General features: G+C 36.0%; 1 protein-coding gene across 1 annotated transcript; it reads right to left on the reverse strand.

Annotated features, from left to right (window-relative positions):
* LOC102810145 (uncharacterized) lies at nt 1–27372 on the reverse strand. Its single transcript, XM_085492813.1, has 5 exons — nt 27092–27372; nt 23919–24183; nt 8716–8885; nt 7254–7299; nt 1–5379 (listed from the first exon to the last, which is right to left on the reverse strand). Exons 1-5 carry the CDS (start codon nt 27149–27151, stop codon nt 3215–3217), a joined length of 2706 nt encoding a protein of 901 aa, XP_085348939.1. The 5' UTR covers nt 27152–27372; the 3' UTR covers nt 1–3214.
* Between the last annotated feature and the right edge of the window lie 572 nt (nt 27373–27944).

Raw genomic sequence — 27944 nt, forward strand, 5'->3', positions numbered from 1 at the left:
TTTGTATAATAATCCTTTATTAACCAATATATTACTATGAAATCTACATAATAAATTATTAAATGAACATAGAATTAATTATTCAGAATAATTAGTAAAATCAAAAAGAAAATTTGAAATTAGTGTTTATAGATACAAAATAGTAATTGCCAAGTCACATGATCTGGTCATGTGACATTATTACACAACAGTGTTGAGTCTCATATTTGTATAAAATTAATTAGGTATGCAAAATAATATTTATCGGTATGTTTATGAGCAATAACATTTCAAGGAATAAAATACTGCAGAATACAGTGCTTTGACGTCAAACACAAAATGTGGCAGCCTTATTTTCCTAGATTATTCGCCTGGATCTTCAAATATTCACTGCCACATTCAATAATTTGTCATCACTATCTATCCTAATAATTCCTTTCTGAATCATTGACCGTCTCTCATCATTTATTATACTTTGCCACAGACTCTTTGAGAATCAGTTTTGATTTCTTACAAATACATGTCTTGGCTTTTGTTTCTTTTGCAGGCAGATTATTACAGCTAAAAGTCTGTACAGTTCCAAAATTTCAACAATATTCATCCAGACAAGCTGGTACAGGTTCTAAAGAGATCTTTTGTTGTACGAGCAGCTCTTAAGAGAGGTTTTGACAGTGGAGCATGGAAACCTGTTTTGTAACTGAAATAAAAATTCACTGGCCAGAAACACGTATGTAAATTAAATATTAAAATATAACATTTCGTATAATTATCAAAAAAAAAGCAAAATGTCTAATTTCTTAAATAATCAGCAAATACATCTTAACAATTTAACAAAAAATTCATTCAAGCTTTCCAAGACAAAGTATCACATAACAACGAGAAATTGCAAATTGAAAAAAAATCTTCTCTAAATGCGAGCCAACATTTGCTCAAAGTCGCATCCCTCTAGTGACAAAGTGCTTCTGTGAAGTAAACAGGTGAAACACGCCAGTCACACATGGATTAGCAAATATTCATTGCATAAATGTACACAAACCGTTCTCACAAAATATATGGAAAGTTGCGCAACTCTGTCGTAATATTCAGAAGATTTCGTTACCTTAAAAATATCTTTTTCCATGACTAATTATGCAAAGTTGATGGGGAAACTACGGTAATATGGCTGCATTATCAACATGAACTCAAATATAGCGGTCAAGTGACAAAATTCCCTGTGTTGTAGAAATCAACGACTGGGAGGGTACGCAACTTTCCATATATTGTGGGTGTATACAGTGTGTACAATTTTAAAATAGACATGCATTATTTCACATGTGCATGTGGTACTGTAAAATGACTAATTTTCACTGGGTTTAAATTTCACTGATTTACCATTTCAGGCATATTCAGTGGGTTTTAAATTCATGGTTTCGTCATTTAGATAATGTGTTCTATGCTAAATTTTACATATTCACTGTGTTTTAATTTAGCGCATTTTTCCAGTCAGCGAAATAAGCTAAATTAAAACCCAGTGAATAATTACCCCCTTTATAGTACTCAGCATTAATACTTGATTGATCTGTAGTCATCGATGACTACAGAATGTTTTCGAGAGATCAACTATATTCTAAGTGACTACACAGAGCTGTGAATGCCATTGCTTAGACCTATCTATTAAGTCATGGAAGCCATTTTTAGAGTGGTGTATTATGGGTTATCTATCAGACCCAACTGAGAATAAAATTCAATGCATTGCACATAACACTATCCCTTATCAATTTTCCAGGTAGTCATTTCATACCTACCATATTTGCTCTAATAGAAGCGCACTTCTAATTGTCGTGCATACAAGCCAAAAGTTGCACTTTGGTGATATTTTTATACACCAAAAATTTGCACTGAACCATTTTTGTAACCGAAAGAGCTTCTAATATTAAAAATACGGTGCTAGACATCCCACTAACACCGATGTCAGAAGTACTTGCATACCCTGCAAATAAGCAAACCACAACAACAAACCACTGAATATTGCATTCTTAGTGTTAAAAGCACTTCCGACTATTGAAATTTTCAAAATGTAAAAATGCTCTAATAATTATCATATTTCTGTGTTTTCTTCAGAACATTTTCATTAACTGCATTTTTTTCTAGGAAATTTGGAACAACATCAAAAGATCTGGTAAATATTAATAAATATGAAACCAAAAACGAGACCTGAGTGTCAATACGTGAAAGAATTCTAAATGCAAAGAATTCAGCATTGTAACCATGGCAACAGAGCACTTGAACCTTTGAGATGAATTTGACGTTGATCCATGCAGCATGAAAATAAATTATAATTATATACTTTGCAATATATATATATTACATGTTGTATAAATAAATAAAATTGCTACAGGTATGTATGCATGATAAATAAAAAATTTTGAAAGAGTTTTCACACTACCATAGGTCTAAAACTTAAAGTGGAATAAATATCGGTTATGATTATCAACATGTTTAAGGCCCATTTACTGTTTACTGTGGAATACTTTATTTTCGCTGGATTTAATTTTCGCTGAAAAGGCTTTTTGGGCATTTTTTATGGAATTCATGGAGTTTAAATCTGAAATATAGGGAAAAAAGTATATTCGCTAGATTTTATTTTCACGGAATCATCCCTTCAGCGAAAATAGCGAAAATAAATTCCAAGCGAAAATAAAGTATTGTAGAGTATAACAAGTTGAAGGCCAACCAATAAACAATTATTGTGCAATCTGATTTATAGCAGGACCCAAATCAAATGTGTTTAGAAAAGATACAAGTGTGTCTTATTAGTGTCATAAACAAACTTTCTTTTTTTTTTCACATGTTGAACTTGATAGAGGGTAAAACATGGATGGAAAGAGAGTAAATATGTAATAAGATGTGTAAAAATTGGTAGAGATAATCACAAAAATATCTCAATCTTATTTAATGATTTATAAGTACCTAAAAAAGTGAAAATGTAGAAATCTGAATCCCGTTTTATCAAAATTTGTCTGTTTTATATCATGTTTTCTCAAATTATTCACCTTGCAAAGTTTTCTCTCAAAACAATTTCTGAATGTTAACACCAACTTATTTGAAGAATTAATAGTACGAGATTAGAAGAGTATGGCCTTTGAGAAAGACCAGTCAGTTAATAAACTGAATTACCAATTGTATTAAACCTATGTTCTTCTCAATTGGGAAAAACAATATACTTCACCAGAAGCTAGAACTCAGATATATGAATTCAATTTTCAGACTTAAATTTATGTAATAGTGATGGCCCCGGCACCTTACCAGATGCAAAATCTTCACATCGGTGTTCTGCTAATTCCTCAGCTCCAAGGAACACAGTCTTACAACTTTTACAGTCCACAAAGGCGTGACTTTTATTATGAATTCGTAAGTTGCCTTTGTTCTTGAAGCTCATCCCACAAAGATAACATCGATATTTTTCAGGACCGGGATCGTTATCCTCATTCGTGAAGTTAACAGCACCATCGACTGCATTTGGTGATTGTGATTCGCTACGATCAACCACTGGATCTGTACTCATGTTTTTATGAAAATCAAAAGAGTAGTCGATCAGGTCGAGTTTGCTTGATTCACCTTTCGGCTTTCTTCCTTTGCGTGGAACACCAAGTTCCCCATTGGGATGTTGTCGGAATCTGTGCCTCTCCATATGGTCTTTTCTAGTAAATTTACGAAGACATATCTCACATTTATATGGCCGTTCTCCCGTATGTATAACTTGGTGACGCACTAGCCGATACTTATTTGTGAATGATTTACCGCAAACTTCACAAACATGCCGTTTTGACTTTGTAGGTTGTCCTTCAATAAACCAATCAACACAATAACTGCTCATTGATTGTTTTACTGGGCTCTTTTTTTTCTGAACCACATCATTACTTGTGAACATTTTTAACAGGTCTGTTTTATCACTACTACTGGTATCTTCAATAGTCTCGACAGCTGGAATTTCTTTCATCTCAACATTATTCACTGCTGTTTTATCATCATTCTCTGTAACCTCTGTCTTTTCAGCTTTGATTTCCCGGTCTCGTATCAAATGCTGGACGAAAAAGTGTCTGTCTAAATTATCCTTGCGAGAAAACACCTTATCACAATTACTACATTTGTATGGTTTTTCGCCAGTATGTATTTTCTCATGCCGCATCAGCCGATACCTCTCTGCAAAACCTCGCCCACACACAGCGCAGAAATGCAGTTTGTCTTTGCTCGGCTTATCTACGTCAATCACCTCCATCTTCACTGATCGCATCATGCCAGGCAATGGATTACAATCCCCCTCAACAATGTCTTGTGTAATTCCATGCTTGGAAGATAGATGTTCATCGAATATATTTTGAGAAGAGAACATCTGACCACACAAATGACATCCAAACATCTCTTTTGAATGTAATTTTTCATGCTTTAAAAGTCTTCTTTTTGATGGGAAACTTTTACCACATTCAATACAAAGGAACAGAGTTCCGTGGAGGTCCTCCTCATACACTGCAGATGTCATAAGCACATTGTGCTCCAACACAGACGAAGCACTAGCATCTTCAAAGTCTAGATTCAACCACTGACGTTGATACTCATCGTCAAGTATTCCAGCATTCTCATTTTCTTGTTTGATTTTCCAATTGCCAAGATGATGAATTTTTCCATCGTCCGTGCTTGTTTTCTCGCTGCCATGACAAAGACCGGGTACATTCTTTGTTAACAGCTGCCTCAGACAAGCAGTGCTGCTTTGCTCAGAACAATTTGAGTTCTCACTGATATTGAGCGACTGGTTGAAATTATCTTCTTTTTCTCTCATGGAATTTTCACAAATTTGCTCGTCGTTATCACTGACTATGTATTCCTGGGATATTAGATACGATTTGTCCAAAATGTCTTCGTTAAAGTACATCTGTTCTCTGATGCGGTTTTCAGGAAAATACTCTACAGCGTCACAATCATTTATAATGCCACGGAAATCCATCTCTAAATCAGATAATTTCTGCTTCTGTTCTTTATCATCAAAATTCATTTTTTCCTTAAAAATTAATATGCATTTCTCCTCAAGTTTTTTAAGATGAAATCTCTGTGCAATACCTAAAACATTAGTCACATTATCCTTGGTTAGACTGCATTTCCCAGTATATATAAACTCAATGACAGTCTCCAAAGCATCTGCAGTATCATCTGTAAACATTTCTTCACCCAGCAGTACAGAGTTGTTGGTGAATAATTGCTGCAGTACTTGGCTAGAAGCTGATAGCACTATTTTGTGAGCTTTAATTATTTTACCATTTATGTCGATATTCACATCGCAAAAAAGACCTTCTTTTCTAAGTTGATTCATTCTGTTCAGGCATTCGGACTGCAAATCAAGTGTTGAGTTGTCTTGTTTGAAGATGCCTGTAAACAAAAAGATAATTAAGTTTTAACCTTTTGAATACCAGCATTTTGATTAAGAACCATAGAGAACTTGAAATTATGCTTATTTGATCTAAAATTAAATCAACAAAAATAGACAACAAAGTGCAAAAATCTGCATCAATGGTGAGGTCTGTACTACATAATTTTATGAACAAATAATTATGAAAAGAAAATATTATTAATTTCTTGTACTCCTTAACTTCATAATTTCCTTCCAGTAAATATTTGTCAGGCCACTGGGACAATAAAACAAGCAGCCTATCGGCTGAGATAGCTCCGCTCTTAGCAATGCACATTTCAATTAAAGAACTGAAGACATCATTAGAAAATGAACAATATGAATAGTATCAAAGCAATCGGACTTACAGTTTTTAACAAGAGGTCGAAAATATCACTTTTTACCAAAAAATTACAAAAATATTCACCAAAATAAATTAATTAGAGAATTGAAGATATCATCACAAAACGAACAAATCTGAGAGAGGTCCACATGTAGTACCTATATATGTAATATCAAAGCAATCGGACTTACAGTTTTCAACAAGAAGTCGAAAATATCACTTTTTACCAAAAATGACAAAATATTCACCAAAATTAGAGAACTGAAGATATCATCACAAAATGAACAAATCTGAGAAAGGTCTACATGTAGTATCTATATATGTAATATCAAAGCAATTGAACTATTGGTTTTTAACAAGAAGTCGAAAATATCACTTTTTACCAAAAATTACAAAAATATTCACCAAAATTAGAGAATTGAAGATATCATCACAAAATAAACAAATCTGAGAGAGGTCCACATGTAGTACCTATATATGTAATATCAAAGCAATCGGACTTGCGGTTTTTAACAAGAAGTCGAAAATATCACTTTTTACCAAAAATGACAAAAATATTCACCAAAATTAGAGAATTGAAGATATCATCACGAAATGAACAAATCTGAGAGAGGTCCACATGTAGTACCTATATGTGTAGTATCAAAGCAATTGGACTTCTGGTTTTTAACAAGAAGTCGAAAATATCACTTTTTACCAAAAATGACAAAAATATTCACCAAAATTAGAGAATTAAAGATATCATTACAAAATGAACAAATCTGAGAGAGGTCCACATGTAGTACCTATATATGTAATATCAAAGCATTTGCACTTGCGGTTTTTAACAAGAAGTCGAAAATATCACTTTTTACCAAAAATGACAAAAATATTCACCAAAATTAGAGAATTGAAGATATCAACATGAAATGAACAAACCTAAGAGAGGTCTACTCAAGGTACATAAACACCAAGTATCAAAGCATTCAGGTTTGTAGTTTTCAAGAAGAAGTCGAAAAAGTAAAACATTGACACGGACGACGGACGACGACAGACGACGACGACGGAGGACAATCACTCATATGATAAGCTCCGCTCGACAAAGTCGACAGCGGAGCTAAAAAAGACTTACAGCTACATTCTTCATTGTAACTAAATAAAATGTTGAACATACAAGTTAAAATATTGAATGAGACTCGTATAGAACCTAGCATCTTTTGAATTGTTATTCCACTGAGCAGACAGAGAGGGCGTGTTTTTTAACAGTTTTGAATACCAATGCAATACAAATGTTTTTGTTTGTATAATCATGTAAGCAGATTGAAATCAAGTACAAATGATTTGTGTGAATAAATTCTAGATTTGATTTATTTTATAATAATAATATCTGAAAGTTGTCATTTCTTACGAGATGTTTGAATTGACAGAGGGAAAACAGGTGATCTGATAGTTAGACGTAATCATAGGAGGAATTGTGATTTGATTAAGATGATATTTCAGTAGAAAATCTGATAAAAAAAAAGATTGACTAACCGTGAATTGCAGGCAGGGGTTGAGTTACATCTTTGCTTCTCAGAAGCTGTAAGAAAACAAAATGAAAGAACAAGTATTACCAAACAGATGTATTTCAGTGTATTTGCTATATTAGATGCACATGCAATTACTGTGGAATACTTTATTTTCGCTGGAATTAATTTTCGCTGAAAAGGCTTTTTGGGCGTTTTGTATGGAATTTATTTTCACTGATTTTGGATGAGTTTAATGTGAAATATAGAAAAAAAAGTATATTCGCTGGATTTTATTTTCACGGAATCATCCCTTCAGCGAAAATAGCGAAAATAAATTCCAAGCGAAAATAAAGTATTCTACAGTAGTTAAATGACACGAAAAAAAAATTAGAAAAAAAAATATTTGGACGCATGCCACTTCTATAATAGATGTGTTTGTCATAGAGCCAAAATATATATTCGATAAATTTGTGCATTCATCTAGGAATTGATGCATTGATTACTAGTATATTTGCAATAGCCTTCTTCAATAGCTTCTTATCTACATTTCAATGTCAATATTTTGGTTTATACAGAAGAAAAATTCATTCAATTCTTAAAATGTGAGCATGAAAGCATGTCATTTGCTAGTTGTCATCTTGCACAAACAAATGTAGAAATATAAGGTTATTACAAGGATACTGCACAAAGACAATACAGCGGGAGTATTGACCATTGCGCAGCGGAAGTAGATGCGACCGCGGTACTGTCTGAGTGCATACTTTGCAGTATCCTCGTAATAACCTTAATATTATTATACATCTTTTCTACCCGGGAATACATCATGAGAATGCCGAAATCCAAAACATTTAGAACAGATTTAGCAAACTTTATTGTGTGGGGTCCTGTCAAACCCTGGGGGAAGCCATGTTTGTTTGCAGAACGCTTACGCGCGCAATTGTTCCATATTCGTGTTTCCTAATATGATAGGATGAAAATACCCAGTGCAATACTACAAAATTATAACACACTGTAACTTATGGCGTTAGGATGACAGATGTATAACAATGACATATACTGTATTAGAAGTACATCACCAAAAGAAGCATACATTAAATAAAAATTGCCATCATTATCTGCTCGATCATTGAAATATAGACACACCCCCACCATAAATGCAAGCACAAACAATACTAATAGAAAAACGAGCAGCCTCTTGCACATTTCAATTAGAGAATTGAAGATATCATCACAAAATGAACAAATCTGAGATCGGCCTATCTGAGGTACCTATATGTACAATATCAAAGAAATTGAATTTGATGTTTTCAACAAGATGTCAAATATCACCTTTTACCAACAATATTCATAAATATTAGATAATTGGACATATCAACATGATGATATCCGAGAGAGGTCCACCTGCAGTACCGATATGTATGATATCAAAGCAATCAGACTTGTAGTTTTCAAAAAAAAAAGCAGAGCTAAAAAGTTAAAACAACTACCTTGGATTGACTTGGAAAACTAAATCCATCTTTTGTTTTTAATGGCTTCTGTATTAGTTTACTGCTGGCATTAACTCTTTTCACTTGTAATTCCTCAGGATTACTATATTTAAGAGGTAACGCATTCTTCCGGCCTCTTCTTACAGAAGCAGTACAAGAAGGAACAGCATCTGTAAATATTTGTACAATAATAATTGTACTACACTGTAGATGCATTAATTTTCGCTGATAAATAAATATATGTAATGGGACACATGCCAAATCACTCATCCAGTGTAATTGTATCTAACATGACACATGCCAAATCACTCAGCCAATATATCTAACATGACAACTACCAAATCACTCAGCCAATGTATCAAACATGACAACTACCAAATCACTCAGCCAATGTATCAAACATGACACATATCAAATCACTCAGCCAATGTATCTAACATGACACATACCAAATCACTCAGCCAATGTATCAAACCTGACAACTACCAAATCACTCAGCCAATGTATCTAACATGACACATGCCAAATCACTCAGCCAATGTATCTAACATGACACATACCAAATCACTCAGCCAATGTATCTAACATGACAACTACCAAATCACTCAGCCAATGTATCAAACATGACAACTACCAAACCACTCAGCCAATGTATCTAACATGACACATGCCAAATCACTCAGCCAATGTATCTAACATGACACATACCAAATCACTCAGCCAATGTATCTAACATGACACATACCAAATCACTCAGCCAATGTATCTAACATGACACATACCAAATCACTCAGCCAATGTATCTAACATGACACATACCAAATCACTCAGCCAATGTATCTAACATGACAACTACCAAATCACTCAGCCAATGTATCTAACATGACACATACCAAATCACTCAGCCAATGTATCTAACATGACACATACCAAATCACTCAGCCAATGTATCTAACATGACACATACCAAATCACTCAGCCAATGTATCTAACATGACACATACCAAATCACTCAGCCAATGTATCTAACATGACAACTACCAAATCACTCAGCCAATGTATCTAACATGACACATACCAAATCACTCAGCCAATGTATCAAACATGACAACTACCAAATCACTCAGCCAATGTATCAAACATGACAACTACCAAATCACTCAGCCAATGTATCAAACATGACAACTACCAAATCACTCAGCCAATGTATCTAACATGACACATACCAAATCACTCAGCCAATGTATCTAACATGACAACGACCAAATCACTCAGCCAATGTATCTAACATGACACATACCAAATCACTCAGCCAATGTATCAAACATGACAACTACCAAATCACTCAGCCAATGTATCTAACATGACATACACCAAATCATTCAGCCAATGTATCTAACATGACACACATCAAATCATTCAGCCAATGTATCTAACATGACACATATCAAATCACTCAGTCAATGTATCTAACATGACACATGCCAAATCACCCAGTCAATGTATCTAACATGACACATACCAAATCACTCGGCCAATGTATCTAACATGACACATACTAAATCACCCAGCCAATGTATCTAACATGACACATACTAAATCACTCGGCCAATGTATCAAACATGACAACTACCAAATCACTCAGTCAATGTATCTAACATGACACATACCAAATCACTCAGCCAATGTATCTAACATGACACATACCAAATCACTCAGCCAATGTATCTAACATGACACATACCAAATCACTCAGCCAATGTATCTAACATGACACATACCAAATCACTCAGCCAATGTATCTAACATGACACATACCAAATCACTCAGCCAATGTATCAAACATGACAACTACCAAATCACTCAGCCAATGTATCTAACATGACACATACCAAATCACTCAGCCAATGTATCAAACATGACAACTACCAAATCACTCAGCCAATGTATCTAACATGACACATACCAAATCACTCAGCCAATGTATCAAACATGACAACTACCAAATCACTCAGCCAATGTATCTAACATGACACATACCAAATCACTCAGCCAATGTATCTAACATGACACATACCAAATCACTCGGCAATGTATCTAACATGACACATACCAAATCACTCAGCCAATGTATCTAACATGACACATGGCAAATCACCCAGCCACTGTATCAAACATGACAGCTACCAAATCACTCAGCCAATGTATCAAACATGACACATACCAAATCACTCAGCCAATGTACATGTATCTAACATGACACATACCAAATCACTCAGCCAATGTATCTAACATGACACATACCAAATCACTCAGCCAATGTATCAAACATGACACATACCAAATCACTTAGCCAATGTATCTAACATGACACATACCAAATCACTCAGCCAATGTAACTAACATGACACATGCCAAATCACTCAGCCAATGTATCAAACATGACACATACCAAATCACTTAGCCAATGTATCTAACATGACACATACCAAATCACTCAGCCAATGTATCTAACATGACACATACCAAATCACTCAGCCAATGTAACTAACATGACACATGCCAAATCACTCAGCCAATATATCTAACATGACACATACCAAATCACTCAGCCAATGTATCAAACATGACACATACCAAATCACTCAGCCAATGTATCTAACATGACACATACCAAATCACTCAGCCAATGTATCTAACATGACACATACCAAATCACTCAGCCAATGTATCTAACATGACACATACCAAATCACTCAGCCAATGTATCTAACATGACACATACCAAATCACTCAGCCAATGTATCTAACATGACACATACCAAATCACTCGGCAATGTATCTAACATGACACATACCAAATCACTCAGCCAATGTATCTAACATGACACATACCAAATCACTCAGCCAATGTATCTAACATGACACATGGCAAATCACCCAGCCACTGTATCAAACATGACAACTACCAAATCACTCAGCCAATGTATCAAACATGACACATACCAAATCACTCAGCCAATGTACATGTATCTAACATGACACATACAAAATCACTCAGCCAATGTATCTAACATGACACATACCAAATCACTCGGCAATGTATCTAACATGACAACTACCAAATCACTCAGCCAATGTATCAAACATGACAACTACCAAATCACTCAGCCAATGTATCTAACATGACACATACCAAATCACTCAGCCAATGTAACTAACATGACACATGCCAAATCACTCAGCCAATGTATCAAACATGACACATACCAAATCACTTAGCCAATGTAACTAACATGACACATGCCAAATCACTCAGCCAATGTATCTAACATGACACATACCAAATCACTCAGCCAATGTACATGTATCTAACATGACACATACCAAATCACTCGGCAATGTATCTAACATGACAACTACCAAATCACTCAGCCAATGTATCAAACATGACAACTACCAAATCACTCAGCCAATGTATCTAACATGACACATACCAAATCACTCAGCCAATGTATCTAACATGACACATACCAAATCACTCGGCAATGTATCTAACATGACACATACCAAATCACTCAGCCAATGTATCTAGCATGACACATACCAAATCACTCAGCCAATGTAACTAACATGACACATGCCAAATCACTCAGCCAATGTATCAAACATGACACATACCAAATCACTTAGCCAATGTATCTAACATGACACATACCAAATCACTCAGCCAATGTATCTAACATGACACATACCAAATCACTCAGCCAATGTAACTAACATGACACATGCCAAATCACTCAGCCAATGTATCAAACATGACACATACCAAATCACTTAGCCAATGTATCTAACATGACACATACCAAATCACTCAGCCAATGTATCTAACATGACACATGCCAAATCACTCAGCCAATGTATCTAACATGACACATGCCAAATCACTCAACCAATGTATCTAACATGACATATGCCAAATCACTCAACCAATGTATCTAACATGACATATGCCAAATCACTCAACCAATTTATCTAACATGACACATGCCAAATCACTCAGCCAATGTATCAAACATGACACATACCAAATCACTCAGCCAATGTATCTAACATGACACATACCAAATCACTCAGCCAATGTATCTAACATGACACATACCAAATCACTCAGCCAATGTATCTAACATGACACATACCAAATCACTCGGCAATGTATCTAACATGACACATACCAAATCACTCAGCCAATGTATCTAACATGACACATGGCAAATCACCCAGCCACTGTATCAAACATGACAACTACCAAATTACTCAGCCAATGTATCAAACATGACACATACCAAATCACTCAGCCAATGTATCTAACATGACACATACCAAATCACTCAGCCAATGTATCTAACATGACACATACCAAATCACTCAGCCAATGTTTCTAACATGACACATACCAAATCACTCAGCCAATGTATCTAACATGACACATGCCAAATCACTTAGCCAATGTATCTAACATAACACATACCAAATCACTCAGCCAATGTATCTAAAATGACACATACCAAATCACTCAGCCAATGTTTCTAACATGACACATACCAAATCACTCAGCCAATGTATCAAACATGACAACTACCAAATCACTCAGCCAATGTATCTAACATGACATACACCAAATCATTCAGCCAATGTATCTAACATGACACATATCAAATCACTCAGCCAATTTATCTAACATGACACATACCAAATCACTCAGCCAATGTTTCTAACATGACACATACCAAATCACTCAGCCAATGTATCTAAAATGACACATACCAAATCACTCAGCCAATGTACCTAACATGACACATGCCAAATCACTTAGCCAATGTATCTAACATGACACATACCAAATTACTCAGCCAATGTATCTAACATGACACATACCAAATCACTCAGCCAATGTATCTAACATGACACATACCAAATCACTCGGCCAATGTATCTAACATGACACATGCCAAATCACTCAACTAATATATCTAACATGACACATGCCAAATCACCCAGCCAATGTATCTAACATGACACATACCAAATCACTCAGCCAATGTATCTAACATGACACATACCAAATCACTCAGCCAATGTATCTAACATGACACATACCAAATCACTCAGCCAATGTATCTAACATGACACATGGTAAATCACCCAGCCACTGTATCAAACATGACAACTACCAAATCACTCAGCCAATGTATCAAACATGACACATACCAAATCACTCAGCCAATGTACATGTATCTAACATGACACATACAAAATCACTCAGCCAATGTATCTAACATGACACATACTAAATCACTCAGCCAATGTATCTAATATGGCACATACCAAATCACCCAACCAATGTATCTAACATGACACATGCCAAATCACTCAACTAATATATCCAACATGACACATGCCAAATCACCCAGCCAATGTATCTAACATGACACATACCAAATCACTCAGCCAATGTATCTAACATGACACATACCAAATCACTCAACCAATATATCTAACATGACACATACCAAATCACTCAGCCAATGTATCTAATATGGCACATACCAAATCACCCAACCAATGTATCTAACATGACACATGCCAAATCACTCAGCCAATGGAATCTAACATGACACATACTAAATCACTCAGCCAATGGAATCCAACATGACACATACCAAATCACTCAGCCAATATATCTAACATGACACATGCAAAATCACTCAGCCAATGTATCAAACATGACACATACCAAATCACTCAGCCAATGTATCTAACATGACACATACCAAATCACTCAGCCAATGTATCTAACATGACACATGCCAAATCACTTAGCCAATGTATCTAACATGACACATACCAAATCACTCAGCCAATGTATCTAACATGACACATACCAAATCACTCAGCCAATGTATCTAACATGACACATACCAAATCACTCGGCAATGTATCTAACATGACACATACCAAATCACTCAGCCAATGTATCTAACATGACACATGGCAAATCACCCAGCCACTGTATCAAACATGACAGCTACCAAATCACTCAGCCAATGTATCAAACATGACACATACCAAATCACTCAGCCAATGTACATGTATCTAACATGACACATACCAAATCACTCAGCCAATGTATCTAACATGACACATACCAAATCACTCAGCCAATGTATCAAACATGACACATACCAAATCACTTAGCCAATGTATCTAACATGACACATACCAAATCACTCAGCCAATGTAACTAACATGACACATGCCAAATCACTCAGCCAATGTATCAAACATGACACATACCAAATCACTTAGCCAATGTATCTAACATGACACATACCAAATCACTCAGCCAATGTATCTAACATGACACATACCAAATCACTCAGCCAATGTAACTAACATGACACATGCCAAATCACTCAGCCAATATATCTAACATGACACATACCAAATCACCCAGCCAATGTATCAAACATGACACATGCCAAATCACTCAACCAATATATCTAACATGACACATACCAAATCACTCAGCCAATGTATCTAACATGACACATGCCAAATCACTCAACCAATGTATCTAACATGACACATACCAAATCACTCAGCCAATGTATCAAACATGACACATACCAAATCACTCAGCCAATGTATCTAACATGACACATACCAAATCACTCAGCCAATGTATCTAACATGACACATACCAAATCACTCGGCAATGTATCTAACATGACACATACCAAATCACTCAGCCAATGTATCTAACATGACACATACCAAATCACTCAGCCAATGTATCTAACATGACACATGGCAAATCACCCAGCCACTGTATCAAACATGACAACTACCAAATCACTCAGCCAATGTATCAAACATGACACATACCAAATCACTCAGCCAATGTACATGTATCTAACATGACACATACAAAATCACTCAGCCAATGTATCTAACATGACACATACCAAATCACTCGGCAATGTATCTAACATGACAACTACCAAATCACTCAGCCAATGTATCAAACATGACAACTACCAAATCACTCAGCCAATGTATCTAACATGACACATACCAAATCACTCAGCCAATGTAACTAACATGACACATGCCAAATCACTCAGCCAATGTATCAAACATGACACATACCAAATCACTTAGCCAATGTAACTAACATGACACATGCCAAATCACTCAGCCAATGTATCTAACATGACACATACCAAATCACTCAGCCAATGTACATGTATCTAACATGACACATACCAAATCACTCGGCAATGTATCTAACATGACAACTACCAAATCACTCAGCCAATGTATCAAACATGACAACTACCAAATCACTCAGCCAATGTATCTAACATGACACATACCAAATCACTCAGCCAATGTATCTAACATGACACATACCAAATCACTCGGCAATGTATCTAACATGACACATACCAAATCACTCAGCCAATGTATCTAGCATGACACATACCAAATCACTCAGCCAATGTAACTAACATGACACATGCCAAATCACTCAGCCAATGTATCAAACATGACACATACCAAATCACTTAGCCAATGTATCTAACATGACACATACCAAATCACTCAGCCAATGTATCTAACATGACACATACCAAATCACTCAGCCAATGTAACTAACATGACACATGCCAAATCACTCAGCCAATGTATCAAACATGACACATACCAAATCACTTAGCCAATGTATCTAACATGACACATACCAAATCACTCAGCCAATGTATCTAACATGACACATGCCAAATCACTCAGCCAATGTATCTAACATGACACATGCCAAATCACTCAACCAATGTATCTAACATGACATATGCCAAATCACTCAACCAATGTATCTAACATGACATATGCCAAATCACTCAACCAATTTATCTAACATGACACATGCCAAATCACTCAGCCAATGTATCAAACATGACACATACCAAATCACTCAGCCAATGTATCTAACATGACACATACCAAATCACTCAGCCAATGTATCTAACATGACACATACCAAATCACTCAGCCAATGTATCTAACATGACACATACCAAATCACTCGGCAATGTATCTAACATGACACATACCAAATCACTCAGCCAATGTATCTAACATGACACATGGCAAATCACCCAGCCACTGTATCAAACATGACAACTACCAAATTACTCAGCCAATGTATCAAACATGACACATACCAAATCACTCAGCCAATGTATCTAACATGACACATACCAAATCACTCAGCCAATGTATCTAACATGACACATACCAAATCACTCAGCCAATGTTTCTAACATGACACATACCAAATCACTCAGCCAATGTATCTAACATGACACATGCCAAATCACTTAGCCAATGTATCTAACATGACACATACCAAATCACTCAGCCAATGTATCTAAAATGACACATACCAAATCACTCAGCCAATGTTTCTAACATGACACATACCAAATCACTCAGCCAATGTATCAAACATGACAACTACCAAATCACTCAGCCAATGTATCTAACATGACACATACCAAATCACTCAGCCAATGTATCTAACATGACACATGCCAAATCACTCAGCCAATGTATCTAACATGACACATGCCAAATCACTCAACCAATGTATCTAACATGACATATGCCAAATCACTCAACCAATGTATCTAACATGACATATGCCAAATCACTCAACCAATTTATCTAACATGACACATGCCAAATCACTCAGCCAATGTATCAAACATGACACATACCAAATCACTCAGCCAATGTATCTAACATGACACATACCAAATCACTCAGCCAATGTATCTAACATGACACATACCAAATCACTCAGCCAATGTATCTAACATGACACATACCAAATCACTCGGCAATGTATCTAACATGACACATACCAAATCACTCAGCCAATGTATCTAACATGACACATGGCAAATCACCCAGCCACTGTATCAAACATGACAACTACCAAATTACTCAGCCAATGTATCAAACATGACACATACCAAATCACTCAGCCAATGTATCTAACATGACACATACCAAATCACTCAGCCAATGTATCTAACATGACACATACCAAATCACTCAGCCAATGTTTCTAACATGACACATACCAAATCACTCAGCCAATGTATCTAACATGACACATGCCAAATCACTTAGCCAATGTATCTAACATGACACATACCAAATCACTCAGCCAATGTATCTAAAATGACACATACCAAATCACTCAGCCAATGTTTCTAACATGACACATACCAAATCACTCAGCCAATGTATCAAACATGACAACTACCAAATCACTCAGCCAATGTATCTAACATGACATACACCAAATCATTCAGCCAATGTATCTAACATGACACATATCAAATCACTCAGCCAATTTATCTAACATGACACATACCAAATCACTCAGCCAATGTTTCTAACATGACACATACCAAATCACTCAGCCAATGTATCTAAAATGACACATACCAAATCACTCAGCCAATGTATCTAACATGACACATGCCAAATCACTTAGCCAATGTATCTAACATGACACATACCAAATTACTCAGCCAATGTATCTAACATGACACATACCAAATCACTCAGCCAATGTATCTAACATGACACATACCAAATCACTCGGCCAATGTATCTAACATGACACATGCCAAATCACTCAACTAATATATCTAACATGACACATGCCAAATCACCCAGCCAATGTATCTAACATGACACATACCAAATCACTCGGCCAATGTATCTAACATGACACATACCAAATCACTCAGCCAATGTATCTAACATGACACATACCAAATCACTCAGCCAATGTATCTAACATGACACATGGCAAATCACCCAGCCACTGTATCAAACATGACAACTACCAAATCACTCAGCCAATGTATCAAACATGACACATACCAAATCACTCAGCCAATGTACATGTATCTAACATGACACATACAAAATCACTCAGCCAATGTATCTAACATGACACATACTAAATCACTCAGCCAATGTATCTAATATGGCACATACCAAATCACCCAACCAATGTATCTAACATGACACATGCCAAATCACTCAACTAATATATCTAACATGACACATGCCAAATCACCCAGCCAATGTATCTAACATGACACATACCAAATCACTCAGCCAATGTATCTAACATGACACATACCAAATCACTCAACCAATATATCTAACATGACACATACCAAATCACTCAGCCAATGTATCTAATATGGCACATACCAAATCACCCAACCAATGTATCTAACATGACACATGCCAAATCACTCAGCCAATGGAATCTAACATGACACATACTAAATCACTCAGCCAATGGAATCCAACATGACACATACCAAATCACTCAGCCAATATATCTAACATGACACATGCAAAATCACTCAGCCAATGTATCAAACATGACACATACCAAATCACTCAGCCAATGTATCTAACATGACACATACCAAATCACTCAGCCAATGTATCTAACATGACACATGCCAAATCACTTAGCCAATGTATCTAACATGACACATACCAAATCACTCAGCCAATGTATCTAACATGACACATACCAAATCACTCAGCCAATGTATCTAACATGACACATACCAAATCACTCGGCAATGTATCTAACATGACACATACCAAATCACTCAGCCAATGTATCTAACATGACACATGGCAAATCACCCAGCCACTGTATCAAACATGACAGCTACCAAATCACTCAGCCAATGTATCAAACATGACACATACCAAATCACTCAGCCAATGTACATGTATCTAACATGACACATACCAAATCACTCAGCCAATGTATCTAACATGACACATACCAAATCACTCAGCCAATGTATCAAACATGACACATACCAAATCACTTAGCCAATGTATCTAACATGACACATACCAAATCACTCAGCCAATGTAACTAACATGACACATGCCAAATCACTCAGCCAATGTATCAAACATGACACATACCAAATCACTTAGCCAATGTATCTAACATGACACATACCAAATCACTCAGCCAATGTATCTAACATGACACATACCAAATCACTCAGCCAATGTAACTAACATGACACATGCCAAATCACTCAGCCAATATATCTAACATGACACATACCAAATCACCCAGCCAATGTATCAAACATGACACATGCCAAATCACTCAACCAATATATCTAACATGACACATACCAAATCACTCAGTCAATGTATCTAACATGACACATGCCAAATCACTCAACCAATGTATCTAACATGACACATACCAAATCACTCAGCCAATGTATCAAACATGACACATACCAAATCACTCAGCCAATGTATCTAACATGACACATACCAAATCACTCAGCCAATGTATCTAACATGACACATACCAAATCACTCAGCCAATGTATCTAACATGACACATACCAAATCACTCGGCAATGTATCTAACATGACACATACCAAATCACTCAGCCAATGTATCTAACATGACACATACCAAATCACTCAGCCAATGTATCTAACATGACACATGGCAAATCACCCAGCCACTGTATCAAACATGACAACTACCAAATCACTCAGCCAATGTATCAAACATGACACATACCAAATCACTCAGCCAATGTACATGTATCTAACATGACACATACAAAATCACTCAGCCAATGTATCTAACATGACACATACCAAATCACTCGGCAATGTATCTAACATGACAACTACCAAATCACTCAGCCAATGTATCAAACATGACAACTACCAAATCACTCAGCCAATGTATCTAACATGACACATACCAAATCACTCAGCCAATGTAACTAACATGACACATGCCAAATCACTCAGCCAATGTATCAAACATGACACATACCAAATCACTTAGCCAATGTAACTAACATGACACATGCCAAATCACTCAGCCAATGTATCTAACATGACACATGCCAAATCACTCAGCCAATGTATCTAACATGACACATACCAAATCACTCAGCCAATGTACATGTATCTAACATGACACATACCAAATCACTCGGCAATGTATCTAACATGACAACTACCAAATCACTCAGCCAATGTATCAAACATGACAACTACCAAATCACTCAGCCAATGTATCTAACATGACACATACCAAATCACTCAGCCAATGTATCTAACATGACACATACCAAATCACTCGGCAATGTATCTAACATGACACATACCAAATCACTCAGCCAATGTATCTAGCATGACACATACCAAATCACTCAGCCAATGTAACTAACATGACACATGCCAAATCACTCAGCCAATGTATCAAACATGACACATACCAAATCACTTAGCCAATGTATCTAACATGACACATACCAAATCACTCAGCCAATGTATCTAACATGACACATACCAAATCACTCAGCCAATGTAACTAACATGACACATGCCAAATCACTCAGCCAATGTATCAAACATGACACATACCAAATCACTTAGCCAATGTATCTAACATGACACATACCAAATCACTCAGCCAATGTATCTAACATGACACATGCCAAATCACTCAGCCAATGTATCTAACATGACACATGCCAAATCACTCAACCAATGTATCTAACATGACATATGCCAAATCACTCAACCAATGTATCTAACATGACATATGCCAAATCACTCAACCAATTTATCTAACATGACACATGCCAAATCACTCAGCCAACGTATCAAACATGACACATACCAAATCACTCAGCCAATGTATCTAACATGACACATACCAAATCACTCAGCCAATGTATCTAACATGACACATACCAAATCACTCAGCCAATGTATCTAACAAGACACATACCAAATCACTCAGCCAATGTATCTAACATGACACATACCAAATCACTCAGCCAATGTATCTAACATGACACATGGCAAATCACCCAGCCACTGTATCAAACATGACAACTACCAAATTACTCAGCCAATGTATCTAACATGACACATACCAAATCACTCAGCCAATGTATCTAACATGACACATGGCAAATCACCCAGCCACTGTATCAAACATGACAACTACCAAATTACTCAGCCAATGTATCAAACATGACACATACCAAATCACTCAGCCAATGTATCTAACATGACACATACCAAATCACTCAGCCAATGTATCTAACATGACACATACCAAATCACTCAGCCAATGTTTCTAACATGACACATACCAAATCACTCAGCCAATGTATCTAACATGACACATGCCAAATCACTTAGCCAATGTATCTAACATGACACATACCAAATCACTCAGCCAATGTATCTAAAATGACACATACCAAATCACTCAGCCAATGTTTCTAACATGACACATACCAAATCACTCAGCCAATGTATCAAACATGACAACTACCAAATCACTCAGCCAATGTATCTAACATGACATACACCAAATCATTCAGCCAATGTATCTAACATGACACATATCAAATCACTCAGCCAATTTATCTAACATGACACATACCAAATCACTCAGCCAATGTTTCTAACATGACACATACCAAATCACTCAGCCGATGTATCTAAAATGACACATACCAAATCACTCAGCCAATGTATCTAACATGACACATGCCAAATCACTTAGCCAATGTATCTAACATGACACATACCAAATCACTCAGCCAATGTATCAAACATGACAACTACCAAATCACTCAGCCAATGTATCTAACATGACACATACCAAATCACTCGGCCAATGTATCTAACATGACACATGCCAAATCACTCAACTAATATATCTAACATGACACATGCCAAATCACCCAGCCAATGTATCTAACATGACACATACCAAATCACTCAGCCAATGTATCTAACATGACACATACCAAATCACTCAGCCAATGTATCTAACATGACACATACCAAATCACTCAGCCAATGTATCTAACATGACACATGGCAAATCACCCAGTCACTGTATCAAACATGACAACTACCAAATCACTCAGCCAATGTATCAAACATGACACATACCAAATCACTCAGCCAATGTACATGTATCTAACATGACACATACAAAATCACTCAGCCAATGTATCTAACATGACACATACTAAATCACTCAGCCAATGTATCTAATATGGCACATACCAAATCACCCAACCAATGTATCTAACATGACACATGCCAAATCACTCAACTAATATATCTAACATGACACATGCCAAATCACCCAGCCAATGTATCTAACATGACACATACCAAATCACTCAGCCAATGTATCTAACATGACACATACCAAATCACTCAACCAATATATCTAACATGACACATACCAAATCACTCAGCCAATGTATCTAATATGGCACATACCAAATCACCCAACCAATGTATCTAACATGACACATGCCAAATCACTCAGCCAATGGAATCTAACATGACACATACTAAATCACTCAGCCAATGGAATCCAACATGACACATACCAAATCACTCAGCCAATATATCTAACATGACACATGCCAAATCACTCAGCCAATGTATCAAACATGATACATACCAAATCACTCAGCCAATGTATCTAACATGACACATACCAAATCACTCAGCCAATGTATCTAACATGACACATACCAAATCACTCAGCCAATGTATCTAACATGACACATGCCAAATCACTCAGCCAATGGAATCTAACATGACACATACTAAATCACTCAGCCAATGGAATCCAACATGACACATACCAAATCACTCAGCCAATATATCTAACATGACACATACCAAATCACCCAGCCAATGTATCTAACATGACACATGCCAAATCACTCAACCAATATATCTAACATGACACATACCAAATCACTCAGCAATGTATCTAACATGACACATGCCAAATCACTCAACCAATGTATCTAACATGACACATACCAAATCACTCAGCCAATGTATCTAACATGACACATGCCAAATCACTCAGCCAATGTATCTAACATGACACATGCAAATGTATGTAATGTGACATATAAATAAAAATTCACCAAATTTTAAAATGTCAGACGTATGTGAATTTATCAGTCTACCTTTTTTCAGAATATATCGATTAGCTCCATATGGCGTTCTTCGGATGTCGTCTTTTTTGAAATGTAGCTCACAAAGCATAGTACTGGGTGTCATGTTGAAACCATCTCGTCCATCTTCTCGATTTATACTCTTACACCATTGCATCTTTCTGATCTCATCCTGAGGAAACCGAAAAAAATGTAATCCGGTTGGTTTTCCTTCTATATCATTCTGCACACTGGAGCAACCAATGACACAGCATTCTCGTCCCTGTCGCTTCTTTGTCTACAAAACAAAATATGAATGTTAGCAAACTATTTCATATAATGAGGCAGCCTTTTTTTAAAATATTTTTGTGCCAAGCAATGTTCCAGACAATGGATGTATTTCTTGTATTATGATTAAATGTAAATTTCTAATGGTACTAGTACATACATGTAGTGCATTTTGCCACAAGAAAAATTTTTTTTTGTCAAACAGTTTGTAAAGATATGGAAAAAAATTATATGATTTATTATAAATATTTTGTGAAACAGAGTTTGAAGGCATTTGAGAAAAATTCAAGTTTTGCACCTGTTACTGGCATATATAACTCACAGCAAAAAAATATTATTTCATGAGTAACTTAGAAACAATTTAGTAATCATATTCATTCTGATTTATGAAGCCGCAGAATTCATGATGGCGGTGTGGATATTCAAAGTGAGAAGACTGTAAGTAAATCCAGTTATAAACATATGACAAAGGATTGGATAGTTTATTTACAATCACTTCTATGAAACATTGATTGACAGGAGTTTATTCACTAAGGACTTTCTCTGTCTTTCAAGGAAATCTTGACCAATGTTCAAGTAATCATAAAAAATTTGTCATACGATCAACAATATGACTTTCATAGTTATAAATTGCCGAAAAAATAAAAGGTTTTAAAAACATGCAGGTTTTCTGTATCTATTGTCGGATGTAGACTGTATGTACATTATAGTCGCATACGCTCTAGGTCCATTAAATTGTTTGGCTGGTTCCCGCCTCGTCATGACATACCAAGCCACAAAAGGCCAGTAACTAGTAATGATTACAGCATTCTGATTGGTCCATCATGTTCTTGTTACATTTCCCTTGGTTACTTGACGTCAGCGCTTACCCTCATGGTCGTTACATATATAAAGCAGGGCTTTCCCACGCTCTCAAAATTTGCAAGATTGTAAAACCATTTTTTTTATCACTTTGCACAAAAATAGTGAGAAATGTTAGAACCACCTCAAGTATAAAGTCTGAACAGGCAGAGCGAATGGATGAGACATTATTGTAGTTTTACAGACACATTTACGCAAAACGAAACTTGGAATGTTTTCAAATTACGTCACTTAGTCACGTGCCTTAAGGCCAGAATCCCGGCCCAATGGAACAATATAGCGATTATTTGTTACCTGCGTTCTACTCGCCCTTCGCAAGGGACGATGGGAACCAGCGAATTAAATAGTCAGAACAGGGGTTTAAATACCAGAGGCCACTGAATAATGTTCACACTGTTACCAGCAGATATTCAATATTTTGGTTCACCTCACACTGTACTTTAATAATCTGTTTGGTTATAAAGAATAGCAATAAGTTAAATCACTAGAAAATCTAATTCAGCAATTCATTCCCTACCTATCATCATAGTGTAATTTTAAAAAAATGTAAGATAAAATTACTTTTCATAAAAAATCAAAAGGTAAGCAGATTATTTTTGTTTAGGCCTTGAGTTAGAGTTATATGTGTGCCTCTATCTAGGATGTGATTTTAACACAGTGAAGAACATCACATCAGAAAGGTGGTCACATTGTCATGTCACCTAGTCTCAAACATGGACTAAGCATATCGTTAGTACTTGCAAAGCTCAAAATTCCCCTTTAGTTGCCTTGATGCCCTTACCTGACCTCCCTACCTGGTATCTCTAAATGTTTACTACACAGTTTTAATGAAAAAAGGCATTTTCAAAATGTTTTGCATTGAAAATAGACACTCCCACAATTCCAGGAGACAGGAGTGACAACAGTGACTGTCTACTGAAAAAAAATATTCTACATGAACATTGCTTAGAGAGAACAAATTTTGTTAGGGTCTTTGATTAAATATAACTATAAACTGAATACCTAAAATGTGTATAATGAAAAAGTAGTGAACAATTGCCATAATTTATCAATCAATTCACTTTATGGGACTAAAGTTTGCATGGGTTCATACAGTGGGTGTCTGCCCTCACCCTTTGCCAGTCTGCAATTGCAGATATTTAATTGGCTATAATGTCAATTTCACCTCCAATGGCTACAAGCAATTTCAAACCATTATTATTATGCAATGAAAATGGTCATCACCCACAGAAAGGCAAATATATTACTAAGAAAACATATGGCTTGATAACAATTTGTGAAGGGGTTCAACCAGTTTGAACTTGGCTAAAAAAAACAGAATGTAGCAATTATGGCAAAAACTATTTTATTTTTTCATACCTGAAAATATTTTCTCATTAACATAAGCTGACATTTATCCCAATATTGTTAAAAACAAATTTTGAAATTAACATTTAATGATTATCATTTTCCATTATATTCCATGAGAAATTCTCCCCATAATGCATTGCACATATGCTCAGTAACAAACATATTTGAATTTGGCTCAAACTAGGAATATCAAAAATGTTGATGAAAACAAAATATTTTATAGCTGTGGTACAATGAATTGACATACCGGTAATTATGAACAAAAACTCATAAATTAGAAATTACATTACAAAATTAATAATAATAATGAAACATTATAATAAAGAATTTTTATAAATTTTTAGAAGTCATAGAAAATAGTATATATTTAATAACTTGTCTGTATACTGTATATTACAATGACATTAATATTTTGGAATCCAATAGTGTTGCCAATGATACAGGGAGGAAATAAACAACAGCAGACGATAATGTTGTGTACTTAATATTAATATAATATGAACTATCAAAGTTAATTTATTCAAAATAGTGCGATTGAGGTCAAGGGCAGAGGCAGAGAAGTCGTATTCAGCGCGCGGCCTCTCCGTGAAGCTGAAAAAGAGAGCCGGCGACGTTAAAGTGTTTCTCCCATTAGAGGGTTGTAGTGTATGAAGTCACTGCGAATGAAACACAGTTAGGAAGTAAGCGAAATTGGGTAAAATAATTACCTGCGATGAGGCACACCCTTCAGAAATGTCCGTAGTGACGTCGTCGTTGCTGTGTTCCATACCTCCCCACTGTGTCAGGCTGCAATCCGCTCTCTAAACAAAGCAGACCTCGCCTCCTCTCGTTAAATTCATCAAGTTTGTAGCTTCTGTGTCTCTCTGATAAACTACTCTATCCTTATCTACAGTTGGTCATACATTTTTCCAGGAAATTCCGACGAAAATGTCCCCTTTCACCAACACCGAATTGATTTGCCCTTCCTGCCTCCTCCGCAGTCTAAGCCTCGATCCCATAATTCACTGAGAGGGGAAAGGTCACAGAGAGAATATATTGCGCCATCAACGGCATATTTTTTAAAGTCAGATGTTCGTAGCTTTTACGATGGTAAAGTACTAGTATTTAGGTCTCATGCAAGTCTCATGCCACTAATCAACCAATGGCTGCTCGCCTGGCAAAAACCAATAACAAATTTTAAATATTTTTTTTCTCAGGTGCTCCCTATTTGAGGGTCAAAGGTGAGACCAACTTGTGGTCTTTTGTTTACTACTTAGCGGCTGTGTACCTGTGGGTTTATTCTGTGTGTATTTGGATGTGTTTTAATCTAGGTGTTTTTCCAGTGATTTCTCTAGGTGCAATTCAAATACAGTAAATGTGTCTTGTTTACCTGAGATTTGTAAGAGTTTGAGCTGGCCAACATGTTAGTTTTTTTTCATATGGTTGATTACTGGCATGTTGATTTCCCATTTTTGAGCCATGTTTTCAACTTTGTTCATTATTTTCATATAGCAATCTCGTCATATGTTAACATTGTCGTCTATGGAAATTCAATTAGTGGTATGAGCCCTTTATAATGGT

This window comes from Saccoglossus kowalevskii, chromosome 18, assembly GCF_978046115.1.
Source record: "Saccoglossus kowalevskii chromosome 18, keSacKowa6.1, whole genome shotgun sequence".
Lineage (NCBI taxonomy): Eukaryota > Metazoa > Hemichordata > Enteropneusta > Harrimaniidae > Saccoglossus > Saccoglossus kowalevskii.

What these genes read in the sequence shown, in the direction of transcription:
- LOC102810145 (XM_085492813.1), bottom strand. Translation starts at nt 27,151, where the DNA reads ATGGAACACAGCAACGACGACGTCACTACGGACATTTCTGAAGGGTGT. An exon ending in TCGATATATTCTGAAAAAAG is followed by an intron (nt 8,886 to 23,918) that starts GTAGACTGATAA and finishes AAATATTTACAG; the next exon opens with ATGCTGTTCCTTCTTGTACT. An exon ending in GTTTTCCAAGTCAATCCAAG is followed by an intron (nt 7,300 to 8,715) that starts GTAGTTGTTTTA and finishes GTTTTCTTACAG; the next exon opens with CTTCTGAGAAGCAAAGATGT.